The sequence below is a fragment of the Argiope bruennichi genome, chromosome 7 (assembly GCF_947563725.1).
Source record: "Argiope bruennichi chromosome 7, qqArgBrue1.1, whole genome shotgun sequence".
Classification (NCBI taxonomy): domain Eukaryota; kingdom Metazoa; phylum Arthropoda; class Arachnida; order Araneae; family Araneidae; genus Argiope; species Argiope bruennichi.
In genome coordinates, this window is record NC_079157.1 from 133,453,067 (window position 1) to 133,464,301 (window position 11,235).

At 30.7% G+C, this 11,235-nt stretch overlaps 1 protein-coding gene across 3 annotated transcripts; it reads left to right on the forward strand.

The window, feature by feature from the left end:
• Positions 1 to 611: 611 nt before the first annotated feature.
• Positions 612 to 8,840, forward strand: LOC129975892 (uncharacterized). Of its 3 annotated transcripts, XM_056089167.1 has the most exons (3): positions 612 to 780; positions 2,820 to 2,954; positions 7,447 to 8,840. In XM_056089167.1, exon 3 carries the CDS (start codon positions 7,535 to 7,537, stop codon positions 8,555 to 8,557), a length of 1,023 nt encoding a protein of 340 aa, XP_055945142.1. In that variant the 5' UTR covers positions 612 to 780; positions 2,820 to 2,954; positions 7,447 to 7,534; the 3' UTR covers positions 8,558 to 8,840. The 3 variants fall into 3 exon arrangements, with proteins under 3 accessions (XP_055945142.1, XP_055945141.1, XP_055945143.1); XM_056089166.1 differs by lacking the exon at positions 2,820 to 2,954 and having other exon boundaries at positions 613 to 780; XM_056089168.1 differs by lacking the exons at positions 612 to 780; positions 2,820 to 2,954 and adding an exon at positions 5,368 to 5,617.
• Positions 8,841 to 11,235: the final 2,395 nt, after the last annotated feature.

Consider the following 11,235-nt stretch of genomic DNA (forward strand, 5'->3'; position numbering starts at 1 on the left):
GCTTTAGTTACTTCTTAGTATTCATAAATCTCCCTGTGTCGGAAACTAAAGAAAAATTGTTGAGAATTTTTGACCAGTTGAATTTTTCAGTTTTATTTTTATCCTTAAATTGTCACGATGTATTTCGCGGATAAATAACATGTTCTATGGCATTTTATGGCATGCTCTTCCGGTTTTGGTTCTTTTTTGCTTTCATAACTATATAAATATGCCCTAGAGAGAATGTAAATGTTCTGCGAGGAAAATTTCGCGATGCCGCTAATCGTGGCATGCCGAAAGAACGGTTGAACGAACACCCTTTTCATATCAACAGCCTTTTTCTTTAGATTTCCCGGTAGGTAATCAGTCAAGCTTGGGCAGGCATATTAAATATGCCATTGGTCATGGCATTAATAAAGGTCCATTTCTCCTACAAATGTAATTATCCGAAGAAAACAGAAACATCGAGAGTCAAATTCTCGCTTGAAACTTACGGCTCTGCTAAGAAGGAAGGTGTCCAGCGCGCTTGCTGGACCATGTCAAAAAAACAATGCTGGATACACGACATCCCCCCCCCCCAAGTTAATAATGAACATGGCTTTCTTGTGACGTCAATATAGGTTTAAATCTCGTAAGTGATATGTTGTTATCGTTCTTATAAGCTTATTTCTCCAAGATCGATGAGCGGTTCTTGGAGGAGGCCATTGGAAGATTAGTTTTGCTTTGAAACTAAAAATGCTATCATCTAACCTGCTTATCACCTTTAACATCGCCATTTCAGAATCGAATGGGAATGTAGTGGTAAGTACTCTTTTATATTTTGGAAATTATTCCATTTCCACAACAGCTCCGATGTTTTGGCATTTTTCAATAAATTTTATTCACGCCTTCGAATGAACTCTGGAGTTTTAAAATGATTTTTTTTTTTTTTTTTTTTTTTTTTGTGATTTTGCCTCACTTAGGAAGCAATTTTTATTGCGTGAACTGAGTATATATCAATTAAATTTAAATAAAATCTTTTGGTTCAACAGAAATAACTCTTAGAAATCCTAAATTCTCTTTATTTTCCTCCATGAAAAGAAAATTATGAAAAAAGTTATTCTCCTAAAATCTATCTGAATTCATCTCTTTAACCAATAAGATACAAGATATACAAATGCGGATAAAATGAGACATTCCTTTGTATGATGTTTAAAATGAAACAAAGTACTTGAAAATCGTAAAAAAATATTAATTTCAAATAAAAATGTTTTATTAGAATTTTTTTCAGAGTAAAAGAAAAATCATAGATAAATGTCTGATTTTGTTAATTACAAATAAATATAGTTTTCCTACAGTTTAAAAAAAAAGAAAAGAAAAGAAAAAGCGAATTCATTTGTGAAAATTGATATGGCGATTTTATTCAATTGATATTTTTACCGCAAAGAATAGCAATCAGATTGGATATACACATCTTTAAATTCATTTTTAAACATGACAACATATCAGAATCCAGCAATTTAATACTAGAACTACCGATGCTAATTACATACCTAGTTTTACCTCATCCGTCCAATTGACGGATTTTTGATCATCATGGCTTTCAATGCAACAAATCGGTTGTGTAAATAGAAGAATATAATTTAACAAAAACAACATAATAATTCATGAATTATGAATATAAAAACCAAGAAAAACTGTTTCATAATGATTACGTCCCGATTAGAGCTTTTAGTTCTAAATTGAATCATAATTGGAATAAAATAGAGCCATTATAACGGCTGCCGAACACTTTGGATCAATCAATATAATGTCGTACGAAAAATGTGATTCAAATTTTTCCAGGAAATGTCTGAAAGCGATGTATAAATGAATGTAAATACATATTGATGTCTATCATTGCATAGATGTTCCATAAAATATTATAAACTTTGAAATTGCTGGAGCCGTCATTTTGACGGGTCTTGGTATAAATAGGTGTAGATCATGCTGATTGTGGAAGTTAAAATGGCTGAGTGGAAACTGAATAGGAACATGTCATTGTTCTTATATTTCATAAAGAGTCGTCATAAATTTCTAGAATAATACATAAACTATATCAGAATTTTTAAGCATGAAATTTGAAAACCGTAAAAATAACGGCCTTGGTAATTCTAGTGTTAATCGGTTTATAGACCTACTATTTTTCATATATATTTAAAAAAAATCATATTTTTATAATTGCATTTAATCATACTTCGTTGAATCAAGTTTTTTAAATAAAAAAATCAGATTTTTCTTTCGCTTTTAAAAAAGATTTCCCAAAGATTTCTGTATCTCTAAATTCCAGGCCATCTTGTCTTGGATAAACATCATTTCGTTCGAATAGTGGCTTTGTTAAAACTGACTGATGTTTGATTGTCAACTTTTTGTAGCGTCATTATTTTGAAAAAAATCAATGCTTATTAAAATCTAATAATCATTCTAAAGTAAAATGTGAAATCTCACTTCATTTACTGTTTGATTTTAGCGATGGTTTTCTTTCTCTATCTCTAATACGTAAACTGAAACGAATAGTGGAAAAATCGGTATTTTAAACATTTTCACTGCTTGTCGTTCTTCGGGATTCTGAAAATTGCCGAAACTCTGCATAGAGGTATTCATTGTTACTTTTCCTATTGGCCTGATAGTTTTCATGCCTTTCTACTTAATAATATTCAAGTTACAGTGGAAGGCCATTAAAGTTCAAAATTGTGCGATTCCTAATCTATGAAAATCAACCAATCTTGAAATGTGCTACAGTTTTTAAATGGATTATATCTCAGTTACAAACGGCGTAATGTTTTTTTTTTTCACATCTTTGTAAGTACTGTTCATTTCAGAATTCTGAGGTGACCACTTTTCTACGATTCTATCTCATGAAGGGGTGAGACGCGGAAGGATGTGCGCATTTCTGGAATTCTTCGCCGTTCATTGATTTTGATTTTCGCCCTATTTTTGTTCAATTTTTTTCACATGTAAGTGAATATCGTATCATTTCTGTCTGTATTATTTTAATTCAATCTGCGAGTCATCCGAGTTATTTTATTGTTAAATGTAAACTTCCCCTCCTTTCATTTTTCCTCTCACCCTTATTTTAAAGAATGAAACCCATTCCAACACATGCGCAAAAGCGCGGAGGTTTTTACAAAGAGTTGTCAGACAATATCTCTTGATACAACACTGTGTTGTACCTTGGATTTGAGGGTAAAAAGTCAGATAAATATTTCTTTTTAGTCAGGAATATTTACTTTACAATTTTATTCGTTACCAAGTGTAGTAATTGCTATTATTACTGGCAGATTTGACATTGTGAGGATGTAAAGAATATATTAACTTTTTTTCTTCAAGAAATTGTATTATTAATAATTCTAAAGTTATTTCGGAAATTTCAAAAAAACTTCATGTAACAACTGGATCAATTGATATTTTTGAAACCATATTGGGCTTCGGTTCCGAAATACAACAACGTGCTTTCATGACAAAGTACTTTGTGTGGGTAGCCGCACTGTAGAACTAAATCTAACTTTAACTGGCACCTTTGCCAATGAATTTACTTAACTCTCTAATTAGATTATACATTGCTTACAATTTTAATTCGTATGATAACATAAGAGCATTTGGATGCTTTTCTATTGTCTTTGGATCATATTATATTTTAGATGTGTGAGAATTTTTAAGGGATTTTTGCATTTTAAATTGCTTAATATTTCTATATAGTTGTGTAATAGTAATGCAATAAAAACGGGCTCTAACAATCTAAAAAGAATTTAATGCACAACCACTTACACAAAACACTACATTTACAATTACACACATTTAGTCAATATTTATATTTACATAAGTAAATCTCGCTGCCAGCAGGTTTCACATGCTTACAGTCTTGCGGCTAGCCTCGTACTGCCGCTGTGCTTTTGATTGGCGAGGAGACTGGGGCACTGAATGTAGGTGAGAGCGTTACAGTTTTAGATTTTAAATCAGTAATTCGATGCACGAGTCAGATTCGTCATTGCATGTAAAGTGGTTAAAACATATTTCAAAACTATAATTCCCATTTTTTATTAAACAGCAATAATAAAAAAAGCGAAATAGCAGAAGCCTCGCGAGATTGCCCGTAATATGATGCATTAATCACAAACCGTAATATCACAAAAACTTCAAGACGGTTCAAAATTTCAAGAGGGACAAACTTAAGACATTCAACTCCTTGTTGGATTTGACTCAAAATTTGTAGGTGTCTATGCTACTGATGTTAAAAAGAGATTTTTTTAACATCAATAGCGTAGACACCTATAAATTTTAAGTCAAATTGAATTATATTTATTATGCTCACTTCGTTTTGTAATTACTGTATTAACTTATATTCGAACAGCCAAACAGACAGGCTTGTTCTGAACGGATTTTACTGAAAATTTGATAGACCATTTGGTATTAAGACCATATACCAAATTTCATTTGTTTAGTTTGAAATGTTTTTGAGTTATTGATTTCACAGACAGACATACAGACAGACATAATACCAAAAATGTGCTTTTCGAACTCAGAGAGGTTTAAGACGAGAAATGCTTCTAAATTTTAAACAGGAATTTTTTGAATATTACAATACCTTCTATATACTTCGTGTACAAGAAAGTAAAAATAATTATCGATTCTTAATTTTGCATTTTGGCTTGCCGCCAAATCTAAACAAGAGAATCTTGCCTCTGTCAAATTAGTCTAATGTTTTTTCCGACGGACCGGAAAAGTCACCCAGAAAAAAATTAATTTAAATTCAATGAGGGAAATATTTCAAACGTTTTTTTTATTTAAACCAGAGATAAATATTTGAATTATTACTTAAAATAATTGAAAATATAACGGAAGTAGATAAGTGAATTAAATAAAGTTTTCCCCTACAATTCTTCCGCATTCTTGTTTGCTCCTTTTAATGGTGCAAAGTTTTTTTTTTTTCTAAAATCATTTCAAAACATACTTCGGAGAAATACAGTGAGAAAAATGACATCATCTTTTTACAAGTATAAAAGATGATGATGATAAAATGTTCACTTACTTTAAAGTAGTTTCTAATTTTTCTTAACAACAAAACTTCTAAACACAACTCCAGATTTCCTGAACTACTGTCTGATGGTTATACAAGCTACGTTCCGTTAAATGACTGAGGGCTGCAGTTTTCTTCAAAGTACAATGCCTCCCTTAAATTAATAATTATTAATTAAAATGAATAATCATTACTTTAAATTTGAAAAAAGCACAGCTATGATTTATGTTAATAGTAATTTAATGGGAAGCAAGCATTGTTGAAATCAATTGATTATTTTTAGTAATATGTAAAAACCAATTATTAAAAATAATAAATAAAATAAATAATTTAAATTTCGTTTAAAATTGGGCAGCAGCCTCTAGTTAAAACTGCGTGTTCATGATCGATTTGCTCGAAACGAAGAAGTATTGGAATCAGTCAATTTTAATCTGAATAGTTTGAAATTTGGATTCAGAATTCGATACTACTATTTGAAGGTGGAGGAATGAATTAATCCAAAATTTGGCTTCAATGATCAGCTTTACTATAGCAGAAATTGTGTACTCTTTTGAATTATCTAAGGCAGAAAATTTTGGTTTTAATGGGAGCTCTTGAATTCCAGTGAGTGCTTCTGAATATTTTTTTAAAACTCTGTAACATAGCATAAACTTAAATATTAATGTAACATGCATGAAAAGTGCTAACATGCAAGACATAAATTATGATATGAAGCAATAAATAATGTAACATTGTTTAAATTTCCGAGAATATGGATGGAATGTCGAGTAAACATTATTCATGATGACTTTAGTTAAAATTTCAGCGTAATCTAAATGTAAAAAAGAATGTAAGTTTATTCGTCTGCTGTGCATTCATTCGATTATAATAAAGTGTGTGATTAAGTTGTTAAGCGCTCACCCTTGAAAGTTTCTGACAAGAAAAAAAAATGCCTACTTTTGGCTCATTATGTCCTTTAACCATTTTGAAAATATTAGTAATTAGATACACAAATTAGGGAAGCATGATTTGTGCAGATATTAAAAAAAGCTTAATTTTGTCTTCCTCGCTATTGGTGGCCTTCTTTGGGATGGAATTGAATTGATTTAATTGTTTTAATTCAGTCAGAAATTTCAGCTGAACACATATCAACTCACCAAAGAATCATATATATATATATATATATATATATATATATATATCCTGAACCAGATCCCACTTTTTTATTTAATTATTTCTAACACGCACTCTAAAAAATTCCACCGTTCTCATACTACAAGCGTAGGGATAACAATCCTTAATTTAGCCTACGGTATAACTTCCAAATGATTCCTAATAATGCCTTTGCTATATTGACACGTGTAAAAAAAATAACTAAAAGAATCTATTAGTAAAATCACTTTTCGAAAAATTTCTCACTGTTTGTTCTTGTGTTCCGATGTGAACATATGCTTTTCGCTTTTGGTTCCCATGTAAAAATCATGACCTTCATAAAATAAATTGAAGTTAATTCCAAATTTGTCTCCTTTTCGGTTACGCATTTACAACATTATGTTATGTACATATACAAATTCTTTTTTTATAAAGTGAAGCTGAAGTTCCATAAGGTTCATTTTCTTTACGTTTTATTAGTTTCTTAGTGTTTAATAATGATTGTTGCATTATGAAGTTAATCATAAGGTCAGTCATTCCATATATGGTTTGAATTTGAAGAATTCATGTTTTTCTCATAAACAATTATACCTTTAGTGCTCCCGTGTAGGAAACTGAAGAGATTTGTTTGTATATATGCCTAATACTATAACTAAACTCATTGTACATACAAAAGCATTGCAATGAAATTAAAGTTGAAAACAACATTAATTACAATTTATACTATTCAAAACACAAAATTAATAATGTATATGTAAATATTTAATTTTCACTTGATACAACTTTCAGTTGCGTTCATTTATTTGATTTATAAATATATCCGAAATTAGAATTCTCGGTCTCTCTTAGTTTGTTTATAACTTTAAAAGGTTATTGTTGATATTTTTGGTGAACCAACGATGTAATTTATTTTTGTAAATATAGTCTTACGAAATTGCAATATTCTTTTATAATCACCCTTAATCTGAATGAATTTGAGTTCAGCACCATAAGTCTATAGTAAAGTATAAAATTGCCTATAGTATAAAATTACAAGCAATACAAGATTTAGTCTTGATTCCAAATAATTAGCTGGAATATTTGTTGACTCAAGAACTATATAAGAAACGGCAATGAACTATTAAAGGTATAATTAGAAAGAGTATTCAAATAGATGGAAATTGCATATGAATTTATATTTGTAATTGATTACTTTTTGAAGCTTAATCCATAACAAACATATTTAAAATGTTTGTTACTGATATATTTGCCATTTTAATAAGTAAATCGTAGAAACTTTTATACTGTCATTTTTCTTTCAGGCTCCTTCATTCTGAATGTTGCATCCAATATCCTTCTCCGCCGAATCAGATTACTGAATTTTGTTTCATGTAGTCAAGGGGTACAGATATGTCGCTGAAAATAGCTTGCTTGGTTTGGACCTTAACATTGTGGCATTTAGTGTCTCCAGAAGACTCGTTTTGTGGAAACAAATGTTTTGGTGAAGGTCTCGTCACGTCTCGCTCCTGTTATTGTGACAGCGCTTGCGAATTTTACAATGATTGCTGTGCGGATTCTGAATACTTTAAGACGAACTCGACAAATGTCACTAAGCAATTTATTTGCAAGCGAAAAACTCTAATGGTAAACAGTTGCGTCAAAGAATGGACCGGCCCTGATTTTATAATAAAATCTTGCAAGAGTGACTCTAGCAACGATGTGGATCCTGTTGGTAACACGCCAGTAACCAGTGAAACTACTGGTGCTACTTACAGCAACTACTACTGCGCCATTTGCAATGGCGATGCTGAAAAACTCATCGTATGGAATATAAAACTTTCCTGCCCTCAACTTAGCGTTGACTCGCCCATCAAGAAAGACGACGCTTTCAAGTATATTTTCTATAACCATCCTACAAGCGAGTGGGGCTACGTCTTGCGTGACGATGCGACTAAAAAGATGTCCTTCCACGGTTGCGCGATATCTAACGATGTTCCAGATATTCTCGAACTGAAAGTTAGGGCATGCGATAGTGAAGAAGTTAGAACCTGTGCTTCAACATGGAAAAGAGACCTCATCAACGAAATGTGCACCAGTGGTTATACAGATCCTGTCTACAGCAATGGCACCAAGTACAAGAACTTCTACTGCGCCATTTGCAACCGTGTGGACCAGTCTCAAGTCAGTTGTGGGCAAGCCATAGGACCCAGAACAAGCCAGAAGCCGGAATCGGAGGATAAGAATAATTTCAGCTTTTCTTTGCTTTTGGATATAAATTTTGCAGAAGGGAATCTCGTTGGAAAACGTCTTGCGGAAGAGGCCTGTGTGAAGGGAGAGATCTTCGATCCTTTTGCAAGACGATGCAGGAATATCGTGTGTGGAATTCCCGGCTATGTGCTTCAGAACGGGCTGTGCGTCGCAGATCCACTCTGACAAAGGAAAGGATGGAAGTGGGACTGCGCATCCGGGATTTTCTGTGCGAAGCTGATTTTGTCAGAAGACAGATGAAAAAAAATAATATTGGTTTTATCTTTCTTTCACGATTTGTAAGTGTCCCTTTAAACAAATAAAATCGACATTCGTCTCATGCATGGATAACTACTTATGAAGTAAAAATGGAGAATTCGAAATGCCTTGTATAATTGCTGGACAAAGAATTTTTAATTATATTTAAAGGTATTACCTTTTATTGTGGAATAAATTTTTTAAAATTTTCTATTGTATATTTTTCTATTTATATGGTGCTGATTGTGGACATATTTTAATTTTCTTACTTATCAATCTGTGCAATGCTTGCTACATTTAGAAATTCACATGCAATTTTAAATCCTTTTTTGTAGAAAAAAAGCATATAAAATTTAAACACCATTAATGAACATGATAATGAAAATTTAAACATCAATAGTGATTAGAATAATTTCTTTGAATGTGTCTAATTAACGAACATAAATTTCTCAAAAGCAATCCTCGCTTCTTGAATTACTCGTTAATTTACGACAGTAATCTATAGAAATCTAATTCGTTATAGAAAACCAACGAATGAATTTAAAATATATTTATGAAGTTATCTTATATGTTATCTTCAACATAACGTAGGTTTATGTTAACAATAACGTAGGTTTCTGACTTCATTTCTGCGATTTTATCTAACTTCACTTATTTCATATTTGTACTCTTTATTTTTCACTTAGAGTGAGCAAATTCACTAAAATTTCGAAATTTTGGTCATTTGGGTGTTCTGAATAACAATATGCTATTTTTAAAATTTAAGGGCAATTATAATACGATTTGTTAAAATAATTCATTCTTTCCATTCCACTAGCATCACCTGGTAGTAAATTTCAAAAAAAATATCAGTAAAATATATTTGTATCAGTGAATTATGGATTAAAGATTGAGAAATCTGATTTTATTGTATTGTATATTGTATTTATCAATAATTATTTGTTATAAATTATTATTGTATTTCGTCTTTATTATTGTATTTTATCAATAATTTCTATTTTTTATCACACTTATAAAGTCTTTCAAAACTATTTTTTCTATACCATGCACTTGTTACAAGTTTGAAAAAATGGAATTTGAAATAATTTTTTCTTCCTCTTTCTTATGTGATAGATGTTTCATATTTTTCGCTCTTTTGTATTCTTAATGATATTACATTTTTTTGTATATTATCAGGATTCAATTATTAATTATTCATTCAAAATTTATATTAAATTTCAATTCCGTTTGTGCTACCAGTACTGATTTTGGACATCAAAAGGATATTTAAATTATTTTAATTTATCTCAAGGTTCTTGATTTCAAAACTGATATTATTTTCGCAGAATTGGCTCCGAATTAGAAATAATACATTTATTAACATTTCATTAATGTTTACTCTTTCATAAGGAAAGTTATTGCTAAGTAAATTTGTTAATACTAAAATAGATTTTTGAAGGAGAACTCAATAATCTGGTATGAGAACTTAAAATATAAAAGTACATTTCGGAACTTTTGGTTTCTAGATCAAAAGTTTTTTTTTTCTTTTAAAGCTTAAGGATAACATAACACCTTGCAGAATTAGGGAAGAAAAAAAATTCCGTGCTGGAAATTGCAATAATATTCCACTTTTTCGCTCCAAAATAGAATTTTAACCATCTTTTACAGCCACTTCAGCCAGAAGTTTGAAATGTGCAATCGGTGTCTGCCTTTGAAAAGTAAGTAAGATAAAGAAAGAACATCAAAATATTAAAGTGATCTTAAGCAAGCTTTACTGTCAAGGGCATCCGTGCATGCTAATCTGAAGATATATATATATGTATATATATATTAAAATCTAATTTTAACTTAATTAATTTTCAAAGTTTTATCTTAATTTAGCCCATATTAACTTATTAACTTCAATCTAAAATGCTCTCTTATTTTCTGATCCAATTTCACCTTTTTTATTTAATTAATTCAACAGAAGCTCTGTAAAAAGGCTGAAAGCAGCAGTTCACACACTCCAAGTGAAGGGACCCAAATTTGCCGAGCTAACACATTCTTTTAAAAGATCCGTATAATTAATTCCCTTGTTTAAATCGACTCGTGTAAAGAAATCCCTATCAGAATCTCACAGTATATAATCACGGGAATAAATCTTTCATTGGCTTTTCTTCATTTCGATCTTTTGTCGTTCTGTGTTTATGTGCTTGCTGTGCTTCTGCTTGTACATAAATCATGCCTCCAGGGATGGAATAAAAGTAAAGTTAAAAATTCAAGGTGTCCCCTTTGTCTTTAGACACGATTCTGCTTAAATAATTATGTTTACACACACACACACACACACACACACACACACACACACACACACACACACACACACACACATATATATATATATGCACACAATGGCAGATTTCTACTGTAATCTTCAAGGGTAATCATTAAGAATTACTATTTTTATGAATTAATTTAATCATCAACTTATTTGATTTTTATTTTATATGACAGCATCATGTATTTTTTAACATATCATTGCAACTTAACTGTTTTGATGTGTTGAAATTTATTTCTTTATTTTATTCATTCATTTTTTAAAAATTAAATTCTTTAATTCACATTGATTGTTTCCTGTATTGTCTGCA

What these genes read in the sequence shown, in the direction of transcription:
- LOC129975892 (XM_056089167.1), top strand. Translation starts at nt 7,535, where the DNA reads ATGTCGCTGAAAATAGCTTGCTTGGTTTGGACCTTAACATTGTGGCAT.